At 40.1% G+C, this 25894-nt stretch overlaps 1 protein-coding gene across 9 annotated transcripts in view; it reads left to right on the top strand.

Annotated features, from left to right (window-relative positions):
* The window catches only part of TENM1 (teneurin transmembrane protein 1), a 918261-nt gene that overhangs the window by 791468 nt on the left and 100899 nt on the right, over positions 1 to 25894 (top strand). For 8 of the 9 annotated variants that reach the window (XM_044937195.2, XM_006065013.4, XM_044937193.2 and 5 more), the window contains 3 exons: positions 3473 to 3722; positions 12040 to 12060; positions 17510 to 17742. In XM_044937195.2, coding sequence (XP_044793130.2) covers positions 3473 to 3722; positions 12040 to 12060; positions 17510 to 17742 — 504 coding nt within the window. The remainder of the gene's footprint in view (positions 1 to 3472; positions 3723 to 12039; positions 12061 to 17509; positions 17743 to 25894) is intronic. The other variant, XM_044937198.2, reaches the window with a different exon arrangement.

Here is a 25894-nt window from a genome sequence, read left to right as displayed (position 1 = left end):
TTACCTGCCCTGGCTCATTCTGGGCAGACTTGAGCTGTTTAGCACAGCAGTACTTGTTCCTTGGGTTTTCTGCCCAGGCTCAGCAGGTTCTCAAAATCACTGGGATTTGGACAAGGAAACTACAAGAGACTCAAAGCCTGTTTCCAACATTTACTGAGCACTTCTAATGACTTGGCCACAGGGATTGGCACTGAAATGCAGAAAAGAGTAAGACAGAGGAAGGAGTTCATGTTGTGATGGGGAAGATAGAGAAGTCATGAAAACTGTATCTTACATGTGGCAAGTGTCATAGTAGAGCTATGGAAAAGAAACTGTGCACACTCACAGAGGAGGGAATAATAAATTCTGCCTGGACAGAGCATCCAAGGAGAACTGGGCTGAGCTTTGGAGGATAGATTAGAGTTTCCCAAGCAAACAAAATGAGGAGGGCATTCAGGATGGAGGGACCAGCAAAACACAAAAGCAGAGAAGAACAGAAGCATGTGAAAATACTTGTACATAGTTTGCTGTAGCTGAAACTCGGGATAAAAATGAGAGGATATGAGAGGGGAGACTGAAGAAGGAGACAAGAGCCAAATCATGAAGGACTTTGTATGGCTTAATCATAAGAAATGAGCCCTTTATCCCATAAAGCAGGGGTTCCCAACCCCTGGGCCACAGATCAGTACCAGTGTGTGGCCTGTTAGGAACTGAGCCGCACGGCAGGAGGTGAGCAGCAGGCAAGCGAATAAAGTTTCTCCTGTACGGAGTGAAGCTCCCCATCTCTCACATTACGTCTGAGCTCTGCCTCCTGCTCAACAAACTCAATAAATGTAATGCGCTTGAATCGTCCCGAAACCACCCCCCATTCTCGCCCCCATCCATGGAAAATTTGTCTTCCATGAAACCGGTCCCTGGTGCCAAAAAGGTTGGAGACTGCTGCCATAGAGGATATGGAACTACTGAAAGGTTTTAATCTACATATTGAAATAATCTTTTTTTTATTTTTAATTGGAGGATAATTGCTTTGCAATATTGTGTTGGTTTTTGCCATATATCAACATGAAATAACCTTTACGGCAGAAATATGGACAATAGTTTGGAGATGGGTATACACAGAAACCAAGAAACTAAGAAGTTAAGAAAAACTGAACTAAAGCAGCAGTAGTAAGAACAGAGACCATGGAACTGGTTCAATATATTTGAGGAGATAGTGGGGGTTTAGTAATTAATTAGGGCTAAAGAATGAGGAAAAGAAGAGCCACAGTGGTGCCCACATTCCCAACTTGAGTAAATACATGCCTGGTGATACCACTCAGAAGATCAGCAGAGAACATAGGAGAAAGAGCATCGTTTGGGGGGTGGAGCAGTACAGAAAAATAATGAGTTCAGTCTTTTTTTCTTTCTCTTCTGTTTTTTTAAATTACTTTATTTAATTGGAGGCTAATTACTTTACAATATTGTGGTGGTTTTTTGCCAATACATTGACATGAATCAGCCACAGGTATACATGTGTCCCCCATCCCAAACCCCCACCCACCTCCCTCCCCATCCCATCCCTCTGGGTTCTCCCAGTGCACTGGCTGTTTCACGCATTGAATTTAGACTGGTCATCTATTTCGCATATGGTAATATACATGTTTCAATGCTATTCTCTCAAATCATCCCACCCTTGCCTTCTCCCACAGAGTCCAAAAGTCTGTTCTTTATATCTGTGTCTCTTTTGTTATCTTGCATATAGGGTCATCATTACCATCTTTCTAAATTCCATATATATGCATTAATATACTGTACTAGTGTTCTTCCTTCTGACTTACTTCATTCTGTATAATAGGCTCCAGTTTCATCCACCTCATTAGAACTGATTCAAATGCATTCTTCTTAATAGCTGAGTAATATTCCATTGTGTATATGTACCACAGCTTTCTTATCCAGGTTTCTTATCCAGGACATCTAGGTTGCTTCCATGTCCTGGCTATTGTAAACAGTGCTGTGATGAAATTGGGGTACACATGTCTCTTTCAATTCTGGTTTCCTCAGTGTGTATGCCCAGCAGTGGGATTGCTGGGTCGTATAGCAGATCTATTTCCAGTTTTTTAAGGAATCTCCACACTATTCTCCATAGTGGCTGTACTAGTTTGCATTCCCACCAACAGTGTAAGAGGGTTCCCTTTTCTCCACACTCTCTCCAGCATTTATTGTTTGTAGACTTTTGGATTGCAGCCATTCTGACCAGCATGAGATGGTACCTCATTGTGGTTTTGATTTGCATTTCTCTGATAATGAGTGATGTTGAGCACTTTTTCATGTGTTTGTTAGCCATCTGTATGTCTTCTTTGGATAAATGTCTGTTTAGTTCTTTGGCCCTTTTTTTTTTTTAATTTTATTTTTAAACTTTACATAACTGTATTAGTTTTGCCAAATATCGGCCCATTTTTTGATTGGGTCATTTATTTTTCTGGTATTGAGCTGCAGGAGCTGCTTGTATATTTTTGAGATTATTTGTCAGTTGCTTCCTTTACTATTATTTTCTCCCACTCTGAAGGCTGTCTTTTCACCTTGTTTATAGTTTCCTTCATTGTGCCAGAGTTTTTAAGTTTAATTAGGTCCCATTTGTTTATTTTTGCTTTCATTTCCATTACTCCGGGAGGTGGGTCATAGAGGATCTTGCTGTGATTTATGTCAGAGAGTGTTTTGCCTACTGAGTTCAGTCTTAAACTTGTTGAGTTTGGGGTACCAGTGGGACAGCCAAGTAAAGAAATGTAGTAGGAAATTGCATGTCAGGTGAGAACTCTGGACAGGAGAAAAGTTTCAACGTAGAGAGGTGGGAGTTAAGTCATGAGAATGGATGGGATTTCCCAGAGAAAATGACTGCAGAGTAGTTTCCAGCAGTTTCATAAGTCAGTATCTTTTATTTCCTGCACTGATGATAGTGAGATATGGTCCAAAAGAGTGGAACATTCAAGTTCTTTTCTCTTATCTTTGAAGTGCATTCTAGTAGTATGATTTCTTTTTACCAAAGTAGATTACCTTTCTGATTGTGTTTTGCTAGGTTAATATTAAAATTGACTGATCCTCCCTTTTCATAGTTGTATAGAGCAGGTGGTTTGAAGTCAGACAGATGTGCACCAGGCATCAGAAGAAAGTCAGTCAGAGATTGAAAACCAGCCACGAATGATTCACAGAGCCCAAAGTGAACAGGAAATCATTAAAAGTTTGTCATTAAACACTTTATTTCGGCATTTAGAATCAACATTAAAGGGACTGGGTATATTATCCCATTTCATAGATGGACAAACTGAGGCAACTGTTATGCTGCCATTTGTTGTAGCTGTGCAGTTAAATAGAAGCTGGGGTGATGTGCTTCACTCTCAAGTTCTTTTATAGCAAGCCAACGCTCCTTCCTGCTTTGAACAATGAGAGAGAATTTAAAATATTGCTGAGAATATGGTGTGGTTATTTTTTAATTCTTTTTTTTCCCCCTTGGATCTAGGAATCATACATAAAGGGAATGGAGAAAATATGTTCATTTCCCAGCAGCCTCCAGTCATAGCAACCATAATGGGTAATGGACACCAACGGAGCGTAGCCTGCACCAACTGCAATGGCCCCGCCCACAACAACAAACTCTTCGCTCCCGTTGCCTTAGCTTCTGGCCCTGATGGTAGTGTGTATGTTGGTGACTTCAATTTTGTAAGGCGAATATTTCCCTCGGGAAACTCCGTTAGTATTTTGGAATTAAGGTAAGTCTCCTCTAATCTCTGTGTTTGCTTAGCGGATAAGGTAAAAACAAGAATGAGATAACAGGAACAGACAAGGCATTGCATGAAGGAACAGAAAATGCAGTTGCCATATTGTAGTACCAAGCTGAGATGCAGGAATAGGGCCAAAGACATAGGTCACCATGTCTACTCCCACTTGAAGAAACCTTTGAGCACTGCTTTGGAGAACCAGGAAGCGTTGACATGCCTGTATGTGTGGCCTTCCCTGAGTGCATTCCTGACACTGATGTGGAGCTCCATTCTGTCACGTGCTCAGGTAAGTCACTCAGCCCCTGCTCTGCCCACGACAAAGACTGATCAAAAATACATAGTATTGTTTCTAGCAGGTAGAAGTGTTGTCAGAGCCAAAAACTACATTTTCTAAGTTCTCCAGGTCCAGTCTTTTGAAGTGGTCTGTTCATCAAAAGGAAAATGGCCGCCTGTGTTTACATGACAGTTGAAGAAGGATTAGTTTTTTCATCCTTAAAAGCTCTGATCCATTGGAAAAAATGATTAAAGCATTCATCTTTAGACTTTCTCACTCTGTTTTAGGAATATTCTTGAGAGGACGAAGTATTTTGACACCATTTGAAAGGAATTCATACTTTTTGGCACTGTCGTTCATATTTTGGAGTTACACAGAAATAACAACTAAAGAGACTTTGACTTAATCATCTTTATTTCTCCCTTTCTAAGGATTATTGTTGTTGTTCAGTTGCTCAGTTGTGTCTGACTCTTTGCGACCCCATAGACTGCAGCATGACAAGCTTTCTATGGCAAGATTTTCACCATCTCCCGGAGTTTGCTTAACTCATGTCCACTGAGTCAGTGATGCCATCTAACCATCTCATCCTGTCTTTCCCTTCTCCTCCTGCCTTCAATCTTTCCCAGCATCAGGGTCTTTTCAAATGAGTCGGCTCTTCACATCAGGTGGCCAAAGTATTGGAACGTCAGCTTCAGCATCAGTCCTTCCAATGAATATTCAGGTTTCTAAGGATATAAGGCACAAATATATGTCCCCTGGAGTCCTAGAAAAGGAAGACATCCTCTCCCATCCCAAGAGGGATAGACAGATCTGTTTCCCCTCTCCTGGGTAAACTAATAGAGCCTTCTCCTAATTGGTTGTGACAGTTTTATCCCTGACACATGCCTTCAGGACATGAGGCTGAAAATTTCCCTATGTTCCAGAAAAATTTCCCTATGTTCCCTATGTTTATAGGGTGGTTGATGCCACCCTATAAACTCTTCCATAAAACAGTTCTTGCCTCGGGCATCACCTCATTGACCTGAAAAGTAGTGACCAAGAACAGTGACTGGGAGAATAGAGACAATGATGGAGCAACATGTATGCACAGTCAGGACCAGTCAAATCACATGAAAAGTCTTGGGTCATTTTCGTTTAACATTTATGATCACATAAACGTGGAAATTTGAATACATAAGGACATTCCTCAAAAGTTTTCCAATTCTCATGCTTTCCTTTGGAATCTACCTCCCTTTTCTCAGACTGAATCTTTCATACCTAGTTAGAGAACTCTTCTAGTCCCAAACCCCCATCCATTTTTCACATTAATTCACTCCAGTTTTAATACGTTTCTTAATTATAATTGCAAACGCTGTCATAGAGAAAAAAGCTGTTAAATCCCTTGACTGATAAAAAAAATAGACTGTAAAATTAAGATTTTATAAAGATAAAGCACATCTACAGAGTCTAAAGAGGTACTAATTCATAGCACCCTGCCCTAATCAAATGTTCGTGTACCTTGGGATGTCATACCTCAAGGGATTTGTCATTACAAGCAGTGTATCCCTTTGGGCACCTACTTACTGGAAAATCAATGAAGAAGGCCATGATGATTGTAGCCTGGATTTGGAAATGTTTTATACAACATTCTACATTGTCTTCAAAATCCTAGGGATGCTCTGTCTACATGGTGCCAAACATAGGTGGAGCACTGAACAATTCGTTCACCATCTGAATGTTTCCAGGCATGCAGATATTGGCCCTTGCATAGAGACCTTGTCTGGCTGACCCCATATAGCCAACCCTATAAAACCTATGTAACTAGCTCCTATATATCAATAGCTGCCTTCTCAGAGGAAAAAACCCATAGGATTATCTATAAAAACCAAAAATATTACTTTAAAGAAAACCCTAATTGCAAAGTGATTTTCTCAGTATAAGGAAAAATTTGTTTTGGACAGAGTGAAGTAGTTTCCAATCCCTATCACTGCCACAGCTCTTCAAAGGCACAAGCGAGCACACACCACGAGCTCACACACCCAGGCTTTCACTTAGCGTGAGTCTGCCTAGCTGGCTCTTCTGAGCTGACAGAAGTTCTTCCTAACATTTTTCTTTAAGTTCTCAGAACTTTTTGAGAATCTGTTGAATGTTATGAGCCTTCTCCCCCAGAAATAAACACATTCACACAAAACTCAGCCGTTACATATTTTCGTTCTCTCCCCGTATCTCCACTCCCCACCTCCCACCCTAGCAACTTATCCCTGTGGATGAAGCCCTTTCATAGACTCATGGTTAAGATTCCCTGCATTTCTTTCAAGGAGAAAAACTTATTCTTCCTTCTCTACTCCCAACACTTTTGTGAATGGCCATCAGAGAAATAACCTGATGGAATATAAATATATAGACATGATCATTTAGATGTAATTAACAGGTAACTCCCTATTTGATGATAGTCAAAACCATCAACCCAGTCTATGACAGCAAACATTATCTGTCATGTTTAATCAGAAACTAGTATAGTCCTTATTAGATTCACTTAAAAAAAAAGTATCCTAATCAGTAGTCTATTCTGTACACTTTGCATCTTTCACATATGATTGGTGAATTTATATATTTGCTTTATAACTTTTCCAAGTTTAAACTTTCTTGGGAGAAATAAGTTGACACAAGGTGGTTTTGCTAGCTTAATAACCATAATGTTCGTTGAATTCTACTTTATATATAGAGAGAGTTAATTTTGTACCAATTTTTGGTTGATGTTAAAATCAGTTAATTTAATCACCCCCCCCCCCGCCCTGCACATATTAGTCATTTTATTTGGTTGAGTCATCTGTTTCCTTGGAAACACAGACTATATATAGTCATTATGTTAATTGGTTGCATTTAAAACTGAGTGGAAGAGCAATATTGTCAATAAGTTATTACAGAAAAAAACAGAGAACATTCTAGATCTTCACTCTCTGTCAGGTTATCCATTATATAATTTAACTACTCTGTTTTCTACTTTTGTATCTATAAAATTGTCAATTTAGTATTTGAGCATCCTCTTACATGTTTTATACAGTTTAACCTGTTTTAAGATCCACAAATGTGTAGTTATCCGCCCAGTGTTTGATGACATCTTGAGAGGACATAAAGCTTGCCCCTACTGGGTGCCCTTCTATATTTCCTTCGCTTTCATCTTCTTGTTCCATTTTGGGCCACATTGAACAATTCTAGATGCCCCTTGACATTTCAAAGACTGGCAGACTATAGATTTTTCCTCTCAGCTCCACTGATCCAAACTGTCCTCAATTGAGTTTCTTTCATCTGACCTCAAAAATAATTTCATTTTCATTGGTGGATGATCATTTATTTCCTCTAGCTGATCCCCCATTGGCTGAATGGGGAGGGTACAAAAAAGTCAGTTATGTCATTATTATTAGCAACATGCCAAGATCAACAAGGTTATTTCTTGTTATTTAAGCATACAGTAACCCTTTGCCTGTTTACTGCAGATTTCATCTGCACATATACATCTTAGTGCTTCCTTCCAGTGGGAAATTAAGATACAATAATAAAGAAGGGAAGCTTATAAGATCATGCAATTAAACCTGAGGGAGTCTCAAAAATACATTCTGTGAAGTTTTTTTTTTAAGATAGATTTATGAGATAGCTTAGGTTTAGATATCCCTAGTGCTTTGCTTCTCATGTTAAAATTTTAAACACACATACACACACACACATATTTCAGTAACTAAAAAGTGATATCACAGATTTATGAGCTTAGTGATAGAAGAGTCCATAGAGGTGTCTGGTAAAACGTAGTGTGCACTGCATCCCTGACGGTTGATCATCTTTACTTTGTTTATCCCTCTCAATCACAGAAAACTTACTTATCTCACCCAATGACCCACTGCATCTTTGGAATGCTCTGTTGAAAATTCTTCCTTATATTGAGCAAAAATCTGCCTTCATGAAACATCCACTCAGTAGTGGCAAATGTTTACATCTAAAGCACAGAAGCCACTTCCATCATTTACCTGAGAAGCTTTCACAAGTGTTTAGATTATCATAGGTACCCTGAACTTTCTCTTCTTCATTCTCAGCATCCCCAAATCCATCAATTGTTTCTCATCAATTATGACTGTTTCATCTTCCTTTGATTATGACCTCAGAGTCATTTTTCAGTTTTCTAAAACTCAGATGGGTAATTATATAAATAAAAACAGGAGACACCATATGAAGTGCTTTGTAAGAATTTAAATATGAGTATCCTCTTGCTCCCCTCTCATCTTCTAATTTCACAAATCTATTAAGCATAACTGGAAATGATTTATTCTTTGTAAAAACCTCATGCTGTATTGTTCAAGATGCCCTGATTCTCCAGATATTTGTTTTGTCCTTCCCTTAAAAATGAAAAAAAGGGGGAAAAAAAGAGCCTACCAAATGCTTCTTGGTTCCTTGAGTAATTTGGACTTGACAAATGTCAATGTGACATGAAAATTTTCTCTTGAGATTTTACTGTTTCTTTCATGTGACTAGTTAATATTTCCTACATTGTTCTTAGTACTCAACTCCTGTCTTTTACTGGAGATTGGGTAGAACTTGAATAGCACCCATTTAGGGGCAGTTAGCATGATGAAGGACAGTAGAAGTTGTAGAGAGCTCTGCTGAAGGAACAAATGGAACACAGACTTTAAGGGCTCTGAAAATATCTGAAAAATGACCAAGAACCTTCCTCTCGTCAGCAACACTGGAGTTCCAAACAGAGAAACAGACTACATACAGATGAAATAGGTGGTTAGCTTTCCAGTTTAGTCGCATGTATTAGCATTGTCACCCAAAAGCTCCATTTATCTCACACCCAGAACATCTTTGCTGACCTTCCAAGGGGTCCAAATTGCCACCCTAAGAAATGCATTCCTCTGAGTTGAGACATTGGCTTTCCAAGAGTTCCCAACACGAGAACCTGTGTTGGAAAAACTCATCAAGCTAAAATCATCATTAATCACCAAGCATGGATTCGTTTGTCAGATTGATTTTCAAGCGAATGGCTAGCTGAAAGCAGGGCCCTAAACACAACACAGGAAAGTTGTGATAAGGCCAAGGGACAGAGAATGAGAAGGATAGACTTAACTGAGAGTTTCCTGATGTTGGAAGCTCTAAGAAGTGGCAGGAGTGGGAACTCAGTCTTCAAAGGCAAACTCCCATGAGAAGATGAACACACAGGGAAGTCCGTTCTTTGATATCAGATGTTTTCTGACTAAGGATAAGGGAAGAAGCTAAGGACAGCATGAAGAACAAGCAAAGTGCTGCAACCAGCACAGAGCAGGCCAAGCAAACTCTCGTGATGTCTGGTCATGAGCCAGAAACTCCAAAGCTGGCTTACCCCTTTTTCTCCATCCATGAAATGTACTAAAGAATGGGTCATACATCCTTACCAAAATGTACAAAGAATGGGTCATACATGATGCTAAATGAAAGAAGCCAGGCACAAAATACCACATATTATCTAATTCCGTGTATAAGAAATGTCAAGAATAAACAAATTCATAGAGACAGAAAGCAGATGAACGGTTGCCTGGGGCTGGAGAAATGGGGGAAATGGGAACTGACTGCTAATGGGTACAGGGTTTCTTCATAAGATGATTCAAATGTTCTGGAATCGGACAATGGCCAGGGTTGTACAACTCTATGAGTCTACTGGAAACTGCTGAATTGCACTTTCTCGAAGGGTGAAATTTTGTGGTATGTGAATTATAACTCAGTAAAAAGTTTTTAATTAAAAAAGAATAGCCCTTTTAATCTTGCAGGTCCTGAACAAAATCAAAGATCGACTTAAAGATCCTACCATCAGGAGAATTTCTTGCTCTGAAAAGATTTGCCCTTCCATACCTTTCTCCTCCAAACTCACGGCAAACTTCAAGTCAGTCAGTTGCCGGGTGGTGATGCCCGCTGACGGGCCCAGTGCCTGTGAGGCACTCACACAGTGACACCTCAGCGTGCAGTCCATTGCCAGCTAGACAGCAAACCAACTTTGGTGGTGGCTCAATCCTAAATCTTTAACTAAAAGTAATTCTGAGACAGAACAAGGTCACACACTGGAAATAAATTCCGTCATTTTCTCTTCCTCCCTCTGAGATGTTAATGAGAGAAGCTGCTCTGCATAATATGGGACATCTTCCCAAATTCACGGTGACATTATTGGCACGATCTGAAGCGACCACAAGAAAATCAAACCACCCCCTCTCCCCACTCCTTGCCATCACCTAAGAATTTCAAAACCTTTTGGAGCCACACACATGGTTCTGTGCCGTGAGAGTCTGTGGCAGATGAATCCATGCTTTAATGTTCACAACTCAACTTCCTTCAAGAAGATCAACCATGTAACGGTGATTAGAGCCAGCCTTAAGCGCTTCACCCTATAGTTCAGAGGCCACAAAAATAAGCAAGTGTCTAGAGACAAAGAAACTGAAAGAGGTTCAAACGCCTGAGGCCAGATTTGTAATCACATCACCTCACCCTTACCTTTTGACCTTTTGTGTCAACCCTGGGGATACCCACGCTTTAGAGGTGGCCCCATGAAATAGAAGGGGCTTCCCTGGTGGCTCAGTTGGTAAAAAGTCTGCCTACAATGCAGGAGAACCAGGTTCGATCCCTGGGTTGGGAAGATCCCCTGGAGGAGGGCATGGCAGCTCACTCCAGTATTCTTGCCTGGAGAATTCCATGGACAGAGGAGCCTAGTGGGCTACAGTCCATTGGGTCACAAAGAGTCAGACACGGCTGGAGTGACTAACACGTAAAATGGAAAAGTCAGTGGATTGTCACTGTGGCCCACCTAGTCAAATCCCAAAAGGACTCTCTTCAACAAGAGTTAAATCAGTAGTTGCAGATGGCTTCAAAGGAAATCATTTTGTATCATTTTGTATCTTTTTTTCTTTCCTGATGTTCCAACTAATAAGAACATTTTCTAGTTTAGATAAAAAGATTTGTTATCTTCATGATTTTCAAAAGGGCCAGGTTTAAAAGGATTTTAAAACTGCAATGACTATATTTCACAGATGATTATAACCTTTTAATTCTGGGCAGATTGGACCCAAGGTCAGGCCTATACACAGACTGTGCTCCCTGGGCGAGAAGACCCATACCCCGTCCCAGAATAAGATACCCTAGGCAGTGCCCTGTGCCAAGCTGCTTACAGATCAGGGACCCCCGAAGTGTTCTGCTGTTTCTGACATGACAGTTCTGTTTTACCCACCCCGGTTGCTCCCTCAGAGCATGAGTAGCTGGCCAATACAAGGCCCTCATAGTTTGATGTAAACGATGTTTTATTGAGACTTTCTTGATGCAGCAGTTTTGATGCCAGGTACATTCTATCATGGTTGAATAAAAAAGTTTTATACTTTCAATTTGTTAAATTGTTTAATATTGCTAAATACTTGTGCTAATGTGCACAAGTGATGTCCCTGTCTCACCTCTACAATCATCTAAGTGGCTTAAGCTTGGGTTGGGGATGTCTCTTGTACATAGACTGGATAATGAAAGAGCTTGGATTTTGATAAAGTGGCTTTCAAGTTAGAGACTTGCATGATCAGACCCTTTGCAGTGGGTGCTTCTTCAAAACTTAGCCCAGGGGTTCTTAAGCCTTATTCTGCCTCAGAATCACCAACTAAGTTTGTTGAAAATGGAATTCTTGGGCCCCACTCCCACTTCCAGATTCTGATTTGGCATGACTGGGGAGAGCCCCCAGGAAACTGCACATGTGGCAAGAGCTCAGCTGCTTCCAATGAAAACAGTCCAGAGAGAACTTTTTGCAAAAAACTACCTTAGAGCTTTAGCCCAGGCACCAAGCTGGATGTTCAGTCATCTTGGCGCCATCTTAGGATAAGCAGCCAGGAGGGATTGGGTCCACTTTGGCGTACCCATCTGACTGAGTGATCCCTATGGAGTCCCTCTACTGACCACAAGCTGAGTTAGGAAGAGGTGTGTCTGGTTCAGTTTGGCTTGTTGGATGATACTGACGACTCTCTGTTTGCTTTTACTTGCTATTCGTGGATACCTTGTGCACCCTAGAAACAGAGATACCAGACATAGGTAAGCAAATCACATGGGTGGGTGCCTAATGCCCCTTCCTGCCTAAGACATCACCTCCTAATAATATGCTAATAGGGAAACATTACTTCTTAAATAAGGTTAAAGGAATAATGTAAATGTTAACTTAGGAGTTATAACTCAGGTAAGTGTTTTCCAGAAGGAGAGCTCCACTAAGTGGAATTTGCTGGAGGATCAGAATGTACCAAAAAGAAAACACGATAAGAGAAAGTTGGCAGTTCAGTACTTCCCGGGAAAGCACAGCCTCCAGCCTCATGGTGTTTTCTGAGGTGATATCACAGATGAGTCTGTAAGTTCAAATAGATTTGATTTTGTGGACTCCCCTGGTGGCTCAGATGGTAAAGAATCCTCTTGCCAATGTCGGAGACAAGAGATGTGGGTTTGATCCCTGGATCAGGAAGACCCCCTGGAGGAGGGCATGGCAACCTACTCCAGTATTATTGCCTGGGAGTCCCATGGATAGAGGAGTCCTGCAGGCTACAGTCCATGGAATCACAAAGAGTCAGACACAACTGAGCGACTAACACTTTCACCTCACTTTCACTTTCAAGTTGCAAGTAGAGAAAGAGACGGCGCAGCAGTCTTCCTACTTCCAGGAATTTAGTTGACAAGTGTATTAAGAGAATGCCCATGATGACCTTCTTGAATAAGATTTCTCCATGTTCCTCTTATGCAACCTCATGGTTTCTGTTTTACCCCATCAAAAAAAAGATAATAAACTTTAAACTGACCATTTACTGACAATGGCATAGAACTCCGAAATTAGTCATAAGTATGTCTATTCAACTTGTTAACACATTACACTTGTCAAAACTGTTCTAAGTTACCTGAAATTGCAAAGGAGAAAATTGAATTTGTTCACTTTCGAAAGCCAATTGTCATCAAAGTGGTAGTGATGGGGTTTGTCATTTGGAGTCCACTTGGGAGAGGCGCTTCCCAAATGCCAGTGCACAAGATCAGCCTTGCTACTTTGGCATGACTGATTCCTTAAGCAAATTAAGTTGGTTATCAAATTGCTTGCTGGTAAAATGTTGCACAGTATTAATTATGAGCATTAATTGCCCATTTCACAATCTATGTGGTTTTAACCGGCATGAGTGAAGTGATATTTGCTAAGTGATATTTGCTAAGTCTCCATGCAGGCATTGCTTGCAAGGAAAACTAACCAGAAGATGACAATAACACTAAAGTTACAATCTTCACATCTCAAATCGCAATATGTGTTTAGACACAAGGGATTAGAACAAATTGGAATGTATTCCAGTGGTTTTTCTTTCTCAGGCTTGGCATGTTTTCACAAAGTAGAAAGAAACCAATCTCAAAAGAGCTGAAGTGCACTTGGGAAATGGCATGTAATGGCAAGAAATTGCTTCTTAATATAGGAGACCTTCCTGACTGTTGGCTGTCAAGAAAATAGCAATCAAATTTGAATTTGGTGCATTTGGGCTATTCCATTTTCTAAAGGCCAGTGCACAGAGTTTGAGAACAGCCTCACAAAGCAACATAGTTGGAAGAAGATTGTAACACTGAATTTTTTTTTTGTCACTTTCAGAACAAGAGTATTCTGAAGATATTTATTTTGCACACTCAGTCACATAGAATCTAATCTAGTATTGGTCCAAGCACAGACTTGTTAGTGACCCTGGGTGAGCTTTCTATGTGCCTGGGTTTCCTCAGTTGAGATTTGAGAAGAATGATAATTCCAAGTTCCCTCACAGGCACTTTGAGGATATTCAATAATAAATGAATGTAATGCATTCCAAAGTATTTTTGTGCGAATAACAATTCTCTTGGAAAAATAGCCTATGGAGTTTTCCTAAACAAAACATGATTAATCTGGTTCCGTTGACACTTCCACAAGCTGGCTACCAAAGTATTGAAGGTTGTTTTGAGGAGGGGTGTGACCCCTTCTTTATTCTAGAAAAATCTAAGGGCACTGGAAAACTTTTATTCTGAAGGCAAAAAGTACAACTAAATATGTGAAAACTTTTACTCAAACCCATATTTAAGCAGTCTTTGCTACAGAGATGCTTTGTCTCGTATGACTGCCAAAGCAATACTGGAATCTGTCGGGCCCTTCACAGTTTATTTACAGCAGCTGGCATAGTAATTCCAGGGTTGAAGATGTCCCTGGAATCTACCGGATTCTCTTATTTGATGAAGGTAAGTAGAAAAAAATCAAGTATTCCAATTGGATTTGATTTTTTTCCAATTAAAACTATAAACTAGATCTCAAGTCAATATTTGCCAGCCTTACTATCATTAACATAAATATGCTTAGAGGGCAAATGACAATTACAAATACAATCAGGAACATGCCAGTCTTTAAGAGCATCTTAATTAGTCTAATGACCCTCTCCCGTCCATTTTGCTTGGTTACGTAGCCAAGGCCTGAACTCTTCCATGTCTTAGTTAGATTCATGTCCTACAGTTTAGTTAAGCACTTACTGAACATCAGCCCTGTCAGACCCTCTGTTAGCACTGAAGTAGAAAGGTAAGGTTCCTGCCTGCAAAGAGTTCACAGAGTAGTTGGAGACAGGTGTGGAGGGGAAAAAATAGTGCTTACACCCAGTATTCTCAGTTTCTAATACCATTTTTCAATAAAAGGACTAGGAATACTTGGAGAAATGATTCATTCTAGTGCCAGGGCAGGTATCATACAAGATGAGCCTGGAGCATCGTGTAGTTCCAGAAAGTAAGGACGTGCTCAAAAAACAACCGAAGCACACCCACACTGATGGCGGTTGATGAGGGGCACACAAGCCAACAGAAAGAGCTCCCAGTGGATAAAGCTGCAACAATTTGAGCAACAAAATAAAGTAGTATTGGATTTAATGCAAAATATAAAGCAAATATCCATGAGTCCATATTGGTATGAAAAAATGGTTGAGTTCATAAATAAATGGAGAAGAAAACATAAAGTTGTCATGCAGAAGAACTCCAAATAATTTATATAGATACTCAACCCTCAAGGAGGTGCACTTCCTGCTCTTTAAGTGTTGTCTTGGCGGAGTAACTTCCTCCAGAGAATACAGTGTGGAAAATAAGACAGAAAGAGTTAACTTACAGAGGACAAACCCGACAAACACTACCTCAGTCAGGTGATTAAGGTCAACATTAACAGTGATAAGGCATGTTGATATTATGTACCCTTGATTTGATTTGATGAGAATGGCACTTTACCCCTGCGGTCTTCCTTCCCTGTCTAACTGTGAGGAAAAAAAATCAGACACATTCCAGTAGGAGCATCCTACAAAATTCCTGACCAGTACTCCTTAAAACTGTTAAGGTCATCAAAACCCAGCAAACCCTGAGAAACTGTCACAGCCCTTCGGAGCCTAAGGAGACTGGAAGGCTAAATATAATTTGGTATCCTAGATGGAATCCTGAAACAGAAAAAGGATATTAAGTAAAAACTAAGGAAATCTGAATAAAATATGAACTTCAGTTAATAAGTTTAAAAAATAATGCTAATACAATGTCATGGGTGCTGCTAGGTAACGTGTTCCTCCTATCTGCTCATTTCTCTCCTTTCTACTTCTGTTGTAACACTCCTATTTACAAGTCATAGCCTATTTACTGATCTGACTCCCCCACGAGACTGTAAGTTTCATGAAGAAAAGGGCTTTGCTGTGCACACAAGTAGGTCTCCCGACCATAGCACAGTTCCTTGGCACATTGTTTGCGCTTAGGAAATATTTTTTAATGACTCCACGAACAAATACAAACATAGAAATAGTACCAAGGAAGGAATGCAGGTGAGAGATGGCAGAACCTTGGACTGCAGACAGTGGAGATAAAGACAAGTGGGCAGATTGGAGAAGAGTTTAGGAGGTAGAATTTTTTTTTTTTATGTTGTTTTACTGGATATGGGGAATGGCGGAAAGAAGGAGTAGTAAAGAATGGCTGCCGGTTTCTGATTTAGGCTATCAGGTGTGAGGCGGAGTGCTGTGCAGTGAGCACACTAGAAATAAGACAGGGTAGCTCTTGTCCAACCTCTTATGGTTTATTAGGGGATACAAATATATATTTTTTTAAGTTAATATGACATGTGATCACCCAGAATAGAGGTAAGCATAGGCAAATAACTGAGCCTAGAGATTTAGAGAAAGCTTTCTTCAGAAGATAATGCCTGTATAAAACCTTAAAAGGCATACAAGAATTAATTACTTAGTAAAGAAAGGCATGTGCCCCATACCAAGGAATATTTAAAAGTCTGTAGAGTTTTTAAAGATGGGAAGCAAATGATCAGATTAACTCTGGAGGCAAGATGGGGAAAAATGGATTTAAGGTTTCAAGAACACCTCCTATGGGCAGGGCTATGGAAAATATTGCAGGCCAGAGATGATGAAGGTTAAAACTAAGGTAATGGCAGGAGGGATAGAAGAAAAGTTCTGAAAGTTCATTTGCAGGCACAATTACATGTGGAGAGAAAGGGGGAGAGTAAGGGTTAGACCTCAAGGTTTGGAGCTTAGACGATGTCAGCAGTACATGACCCTTAAGTTCAAGCAAAATGTCCCCCAAACCAAAACTCCTGCAGTGATAGGAAAAATGAAATTAGGAATATCAAAACTAGTGAATGGGCTCAGCCACATATGCAGATAAAAATAATACAAGATCCCATGTAAATATATAATTGAAGAATTTCAGGAATACCAAAATCCAGTCAAGGCAACTTGTCACCTTTAGGAGGTATGGATGATTGTGATTACAACCAAAAGAAAGGTCAAATGTAATCACTTGTATTATGTCCTGAAAGAAGAAAATGTGGATTCAAGAAATATGGTAGTCAGCTAAAAAACAAACAAAAAAGTAAAAAACAAGGAAGCTTGGAAAGGAGAAGTTTGGCACAATGTATCTGCAGCACAGCTCTACCTAAGCCACACTCGTCACATTTTATGGATGCCTTTCAATTTCCAACAGGACCCCAGGAGGACAGTAGGACCCCAAGTGAGGTAGGAAGCCCAGAAGACAAGAAGTAGGTTTGTGAAGGATGGGGAATTCAGGAAGAGAATAACTAACTTCGGTTTGGGATTTTGAGGTGACTGTCTGAGGAGTTTCTGTTTGGGGTGACTGAGATTTCCAGGCAGTAATCTAGTAGGTAATTGGAGAACTGGGTGGGGGGAGTAGAAAAGGTATGTATGAGAAAACAGATCTCCTGGGATTTTCTCTCCTCTGCGTCTTTCTCTACCCTCAAACGGATGGTACTGGGATATCAGATCATTACAGGTTAGCAGTACACATTGAATTTTTTTAAATCCCAGACCCATTACTAGAAAAACAAAGAGGTGTCCATCTCCTCAGTACATAAGGAAGATACATTAATACTTTCACCTCTGAAGAGAATTTTCCACTTGTGACAAAAGGCAGAGCCCAGGGAGTGTAGGCTGAATAAATTACTTTAAATAACTTTCTTTTTCTCTTCTCTTAGCACAAGCCCTGCTCACAAATACTATCTGGCTATGGACCCAATGTCTGAATCACTTTATCTATCAGACACCAATACCCGAAAAGTCTACAAGCTGAAATCTCTTGTGGAAACAAAAGATTTGTCCAAGAATTTTGAAGTGGTGGCAGGGACTGGTGATCAGTGCCTGCCCTTTGACCAGAGCCACTGTGGAGACGGTGGAAGAGCCTCAGAAGCTTCACTGAATAGCCCACGAGGTAAGAAAAATTCCTTGGTCATCTAAAGGTTTCATTTAACTTCACAGATCCCTAAGACTGTTGTCCCAGTGTGGTCCATCCATCCCAATATACTGTACCTCTGACAGACGTCATCTCTGAAGTCTATATGGGAAGATAGGCACACCCAGGACTAATTTTTAGCCAATATGCATTGGGATAGTCATAACTATTAGGAACATATTGGAATGCCTCTTTTCTGATTGATAAATAATTATTGCCCAGAACCCTCTGCCTCCTGGACACCCCAGCCCATGATCTCCTTCTTGGAATCTCCCAACAGTCCAACAACTAAAGGGTTAACTCCTAGCCCAGCAAAGGGCCTCCAGGAGGATGGCTTTAGCACTGTGGCCTGCACTGGTTAGGGGTCAAGTCTGTGCCACATTCTGCCACTTTGAAATATATTGAGTATCTCATAGACTTGAGACATTCCTGCCTTTTGCTTAACAATCACCAACCTTTAATGAACCTTTCTTCCATTAACTTATCTAAATCATTCTTGAAGTGAAAGTGAAAGGGTTAGTCACTCAGTCGTGTCTTAATTCCTCTGTTCATGGATTCTCCAGGCAAGAATACTGGAGTGGGTTGCCATTCCCTTCTCCAGGGGATCTTCCCAACCCAGGAGCTGAACCCAGATCTGCCACATTGCAGGCAGATTCTTTACCACCTGAGCCACTGGGGAAATCATCCTTGAAGCTATATACTTAGATTTTAAATTTATATCACCCATAGTATGCATGTGTGCAGGCTAAGTTGTTTCAGTTGTGTCCAACTCTTTGCAACCCTATGGACTGTAGCCTGCCAGGCCCCTCTGTCCATGGGATTCTCCAGGCAAGAATACTGGAGTGAGTTGCCACGCCCTCCTCCAGGATCTTCCCAATCCAGGGATCGAATCCACGTCTCTTATGTCTCCTGCATTAGTAGGCAGATTCTTTACCACTAGCGTCACCTGGGAAGCCCCACCCCTAGTATCCTAGTATAACAAATTCCTTGTTTTTTTCTTTTGCCTTCTGTGAGAGCTCAGACTTACTTTTATTTGTCCTAAATTTAACTTCCCAATATTCAAGGGTCAACCCTCAATTCTGTTGCCTGAGATTTTTAAATATATCTGTGTTCTCCTAGTCAGCTTCATGATTTTATAGACTTGGATCATATTCCCATCTTAGGCTACTAAGCTGAAGGATAGTCAGCTTTTAACTCTGTCACCATATATAATCCACCCTATCTCCTTCATTATTTAATCATTCTCTCTTCCTTCTCCAAGATACTTTTATTAAGTATTCATTGTAGTGAGTTTTAAGAACCCAACATGGTTGTTGTTTTTTTTTTTAACTATTACACAAATAATATACAATTGTTGCAGAAAAATCAGAAAATAGAGAACACAAAAAAATATTTTTAACTAAAGTTACCCGTAATCCTACCACATCTACAAAACCACTGTCAACATTTTTATCCTTCTAGACTTTTCCTCTGTGCATATCATATATTTTATTCTCTAATAATAGAATCATAGAATGCTGTTCTATAATCTGCTTTTCATACTTAACGTATTATGAACACCTTTCCATGCCAAAAAATATAGTGAGGTCAATGTGTTTAATTCATTAGATGGTCAGTTACTGTTTCAAATATTAAGAGGTTACTCTTTAGCTATTTGACATTTGCCATATGGGGATTAAATTTCAACTACAATCAGAGTTTAAAGGCTTCCCTTTCTTCAAGGCCATATTCAAGGCCTGTGTCTTTCTTAAAGCCCCTCTGGCTAACCCAACCCATTAAATCTGAATTTCTTTAACAGTGTCTACACTACCCAATTAGCACCTAGTTATATTTTGCCTTCTTTTGCTTTCCAATTCTTTCATGAATGGGAGGCTTGAGATGAGAAACTATATTTCTTTTGACTCTTCCCCACCTCCTCAGCAAAATCTTGCACAGTGTGAAATCTACTACACAGGTTTCTTGTGTGATTGATGAATTAGGTAAGTCTTATCCATACCCAAGTATTCCTAAAAGGAATTTCAGTAGCATTGAAAGGAAATGATGGTTTCTCCCTAAGGGAACATAAGCGCCCCCACCCATAAGTATCATGGTAAAGTGTTTGGGAATGTTTCTTTTCTCTTGTGCCTGTGCTTGTTTCTTACATACAGTAGGTCTGCAATAAACGTTTGATGAGTGAATGCTTAACTCAGGTGCGACTATAATTAGCTCATCTTTCAAGGAAAGACATCAGGTTGGAGTCCCACCTTATGCACAGGTTTAAAACTCTTGCAGGTATTTTAAGGATTTCTGCATAAGAAATAGGGAGAAATCAACTTTGTATTGTGCCTGAAATTGACATCCTCCTGAGTGGCTGCTAGTATGAAAACCACTCATCTCACCTACCACATTCAACCTGCCACATAGAGAATGAATATCAGCTTTTCCAAATAAAGCAAATAATTGGTTCCTGCGGCTTTTTTTTTTCTTTTTGCTCAAAAAGCAGCAATAATAGAGTCCTGATGAGCAGGATTTACATGAACTCTGGAAGCATCAGTAATAAGAGTGCCAAAATGTATGTGTCTATTAAAGTTAATATTTAAGTTTTTCTTCTGGTCATAGCTAGTAGCACATTTTCCTTTGGCTTGATTTACTCAACCTTCTATCCAAGCGTGGCCTTTACAATAATGTGGTACACTTGATTCATCCCAAAGCAGTAAGGGGCCCTAAGAACAGCTGGCCCAGGTTTCAGACATCTGAATGTCTAATCCATCCAACACAGCTTTCACATAATGTACTGAAGCTGCTGTTGGCAACATCTGCTCTAATCCAGTGAGTGAAGGAGGATGCTTAAAGGAGGGTACAAGTGGCTCACACTAAGTGTCCATCACATCTCCTTCCATCATGTTCACAGTGGATGAGGACCCTGTTAGTGATCTTCAAAATCACTTTGATGACAAAACCTATGTCCAGGCATCAGTTGCTCTGAAAATGCTGGTCAGAACACTTCAGTGCCTAGTTAGGGCACCTGTCTCCACGCTGAATCTAGACAGCACTTACCCTTGGCAGTGAGTCAGAAGTGAGAGTCTCATTATATGGAGTGCTGCAGGGCAATTTCATAGACTTCCATAGAAGGAAAAATCATGCAAGACGTCGTTAAGGCACCATGTGCAAACTGAGAGGAGAGTATTGCTAATTGCTAATTATGTCTTTGAGGTTCTCCTGCAGGTCCTTTCTCTCTCAAAAAGCCCAATTTGTTTGTTTTTTTTTGGCTTTACAGCTACCATGCACATCAGCTCCTTCGTCCTTCCCCCTTAGAAGACAGCAAATGTTTAATGGATTTTTTTAAGGAGAGGTTTGATTTTTCTCTCCGCCTAGAAGCTAATAAAGAAAAGCTGTAGATCAGTAGAAAATGGATATGTACATCTAGGGAGTACCATTTCTAGGTTAGGAAGGAGAGCTCCCTCTAAGACTTTAACAAGCAACATATTGCAATTACAGGCAGGCTCTCCAACATGTCCTTAATTATGCAAGGTAAGTCAAATAAATGTTAATCTGCAAGACAGCTAATTTATTTGCTGAATCTATTCTAAATATAGGATGAAATAAAATTTTCTTTTGAGATCATTTGTCCTAACGTTGGAATAGATCATCCAATGGGATTAAAACCAGTCAGCAAAAGGCAAAAGGTCAGAAGCCATGGTTTTCGGTTTGTGTGTGTGTTGTTTTTTTTTAGAGTTGGGGGGCTTTTTGTTGTTTTTTTGAGAAATGAAAGCAAACTGTGATGAACACAGGGTTAGGAAGCCTAGATTTTCACGTCCCCTCCATGTAATGATTCTTGGAATGACCCTGTGTAAGTCACTGTACCTCCCTGAACCCTGAAATTGACTTAATGATGCCACTGACTAGTTTTGTTACACTGGGCTAGGCATATACACACTGAGTCCTGAGATTGTTCGGTTGTGTAAACTGAAGGGCTTAGGATGCTCTCCTTCCCAGCTCTAATGTATTAAAATAACCATAAGTATAACTTACTGAGTGTCTGCTGTGTGCTGTACACTGTTAGATATTTTACGCATGGTATCTCTGATGTTTGCAATTCACAAGGTGAATAGTATTATTCCCATTGTATAGATGAGAGGATAGAGGCACAGATACCTTAAGAAATTTGTGTGTGTTAAATTGTTTCAGTTGTGTCCGACTCTTTGGAAATTTACCTAGGGTCAGCATTTTACAGATAACACTGGAATTCAAACCAGGTCTGCCTGACTTCAAAACCCATGAGGCACAGGGATGGGATGGTGGGGTGGGGGAGCTGATGCCTCCACTATACCACGCTACTAAAATCCATGATCTCTCTGGGAGGTTGGTTTCTCTGGGAGGGTAGGAAATAGTGGGAAATGCTTTTCAATGTAATGACATATATTCAATGAAAACAAAATATTTTTATTTGGAAGATGAATGACTTTTAGTCTACTTTCATTTTCCTATTAAAACTATTTCTCAGATTTTACTGACCCAGTAGTATACCCATAGTGCACTCTTTAGCATTTGCATCATCTGTCAATAGAATTGTTCAAATAAATCCCCAAGAAACTTTGTCACATCTCTTTGGAAGATTCTGCAATTAGAAACTTCACCAACTTTTTCTTAATAGATGGAGTTTTCTGTAAGATAGCCCCTGGGTACTTCCCCTAGGAAGAAGTCTTTATCTAATCCAGTTTTCTGCACTTTGATTTGAATCCCAATAAAGAAAAACACTTGCCATTTTACTCATCAATACTTCAATATAATGGGGCAAGGAAAAAAGTTTAGCAAGGAGGTTGATGGTGTGCTAATCCCTGGCATTGTATATGAGTTTGAATTGACTTTGAAAGATGCTTTTAAAACATGCATGGATGATGTAGTTGAAACTTAGGTTCCATTTATTATTTTTACTGCAACTTTCTTTAATTCTACAGAGAACTCAAACTAATGAGTCATGTAATAGATGACCAAGTACTTAAACAAAATGTGAAATGGTACTATGTGGAGATATAAAATAAAATTTGTGACAAGCTGAATACATTTATTTTTTAAAAAGTAGAGACAGAGGGTGAAGGAGTGACTGGACAGGATGAAATTAATCAATGACTTAATATGGTTTTCTTGGACCTCACCAAGGAGTATATCTCCATTTTCATGTGCATCTTTAAGCATATTGACCTCAGAACTCGACAAGGATTAGGCAGTATCTACATACATGCAAACAGCCCCGGAGCTGTTCCCAAGAAGGGAAATGACCCTTAAATCTTCATGGCTTCTAAAAGTGTTTTTAGGTTATTCATGACACTAATCACACAGGAGTTCCTTTAACTTTATTGGCAATTAAGAAAGCTGGGTATGATAAAGTCTAGACAAAAATAATCTGTTTTTGTCCCTACCCAGATATATCCAAGGTGCATCCTAAAGTTCTACTGATGCCCCCTATTATTTACATGCCGTTTTGAAGGGCTAATTTTGGGGGTAGTGGAAAGATGGTAAAACTCTCATCAGTGATGTCACTAGTATCTTGCTGATACAACTGGTATCTATGAGGGAGAGCGTATAGTGCACGAACACGTGAGAATGTTCTTTTGTTTCTACTATGCAATGGGGTGCAGTGAGACTTTCCCTGAATTCCTTTAGTACATGACCCATTATGGTGACATAACTGTTTGTGTTGACACTAAGGCCAACCCTCGTCAAAATTACAGGCAAGCTGCAGCATGAGTAAAATGAATGGTATATTTGGGCAACTATAAATAATTCAGAATTGTTAAAGTAAACATATTTGAGGGTGATAGGAGCAAGGCAAGAAAAAGAAGTTTGCATTTTGTCCGGTAGGCAAAAGGTTTGAAGCAGGGAAATGACTTGATCATCTGATGGGTGCATTTGTTTACTTTTCTTATTTTTAATTGGAGGATAATTGCTTTTCAATGCTGTGTTGGTTTCTGCCATATATCAACATGAATCAGGCATAAGTATATATATGTCCCCTCCCTCTTGAACTCCCACCCCCACACTTCCCCCTCATCCCACCCCTCTAGCTCATCACAGAACACCAGGCTGAGCTCCCTGTGTTATACAGCAACTTCCTACTAGCTATGTATTTTGCACATGGTAATGTATATATGTCAATGTTACTCTCTCAATTCATTCCTCCCTCTCCTTCCCCTGCTACATCCACAAGTCCATTCACTACATCCGTGTCTGTATTCCCGCCCTGCAAATAGGTTCATCAGTACCATTTTTCTTGATGGATGCATTTTGGACAGATTATTTTAGTGACAGGGTAGATATGCTGGAGCAAAGCTGGGGTAAAAAAATCATTGGGAATACCAATATGTATACAGTAGGCAATGGAAGAGAATCTCATGAAATAGAGAAGAAATCTTCACAAGAAGAGGAAGTGAACAGAGAGAGCTTGGTATCCAGGAAGCCAAGGAAATAGTTTGTTTCAAAAAGGGGTGAAAAACAATATCAGGTGTCACACAATTGTAGCCATTGGATTCCGCAGTGAGGAGCTCATTGGTGATTTGAATGATGGTAGAGGTGGAAGCCAGATTTCAGGCATTTGATGAGCCAGTGAGAGGTGAGGAAGTAAATATGACTAATGAAGATCACTCTTTTGAAGAGATGCTTGGGTGCAAAAATAGAGGGATAACTAATGAGAGCACAAAACACTCAGGAGCTTTTTCTATGAGATACATGCAATGATTACAGGTCAATGGTAAGATACAAGAGGCAGAGAAGAAATGATGAAACCAGATTGGGAGGAAACTGGAGTAGGCCTGGAATTGGAGGGGAGATTGAAGAGACCTCCCTAAGATAGTGTGTCGGTGTAGGGATGTGGAAGTTTGTAGATAGAAGGGCTATAAAATTGACCAGTACTCCATTCTGATGGCCTCAGTGTTCTAGAGAAGTGGATCTATTCTGCTAAAAATGACAAAGTACAATCAGACCTGGAGGTATGTAGGAATGGTTTGGACACCCCACCTAGTAAAGTCAGCTTTCTGGGTAAGATCAGCTTTCTGCCACACATGACCAAATTCCTGCCTCAGCTTCAAGGCATTTCCTGTGAGAACTTTCCTCCCACATCCTTGTCCTAGAATCAGAGGCATATTGAAAAAAAAGTTTGACAAAGCCTTAAAATTCAGGTAAAATATTTGTTCTTTATTGCTCAGTGATCCTGTGTTGTTTCCACTTGTGGATATTTCTTTCCTAAACTGTGTTGTTGTTCCCTCAGTTAACGGTAGCTACACCTGACGACTTAGTACCTATGATGCAACCAGAATGAGAGTTTAACTTTTATTGATGTTTATTTATGTTTTGGCTCCGATGGGTCTTAGCTGTGGCATGCCAGGTCTTCACTGTGGCATGTGGGATCTAGTTCCCTGACCAGAGATCAAACCCAGGGCCCCTGAATTGGGAGCCCAGAATTTTCACCACTGCATCACCAGGGAAGTCCCAGAGCTTAACTGATTATTTGCACCATGGGTCTAAGGCATCTGCTTATGAATGGTCAAAAGATTTAGAGCTTATATTACATCAGCAGCTGGAACTTGAGAACCTTTCTGCCTTTTCTATCACAATCCTAAAATCATAACCTGTTGGTAGAGAAGTCAGACAAAAGGAAGGCACTTATATCTAGCCTTGGCTAATTGGTCCAGGACACATCCATGATTAATACATGGAACTTGTATTAAGTTCATTCAAGTTTTATAAAGCTATAAGGACATTATTAAATGAATTTTCTTCTGCATTTATTTTCATTTTCATGTATAACATTCTAGCAAACAGATAATACTTTAGAGGACAAATACCATGAGAGACAAGTTCCCAGGTTCTGGAGTCAAATCACTGCACACAGATCCCAGATCCACCACTCATTAGATGTGTGGTCTTGGGTAAGTCACCAGACTTCCCTGAGCTTCAACTTCCTCATCTGTGAAGTTAGAATAGGAGTGATCATGCCAACATGGGAGTGTTCGGTAATGCATGTGAAAGAAAGTGAATGTCGCTCAGTCATGTCTGACTCTTTTCGACCATGTGGACCATACAGTCCATAGAGTCCTCCAGGCCAGAATACTGGAGTGGGTAGCCTTTCCCTTCTCCAGGGGATCTTCCCAATCCA

Source organism: Bubalus bubalis, chromosome X (genome assembly GCF_019923935.1).
Source record: "Bubalus bubalis isolate 160015118507 breed Murrah chromosome X, NDDB_SH_1, whole genome shotgun sequence".
NCBI lineage: Eukaryota > Metazoa > Chordata > Mammalia > Artiodactyla > Bovidae > Bubalus > Bubalus bubalis.
This window is presented reverse-complemented; position numbering and strand designations above follow the sequence as displayed.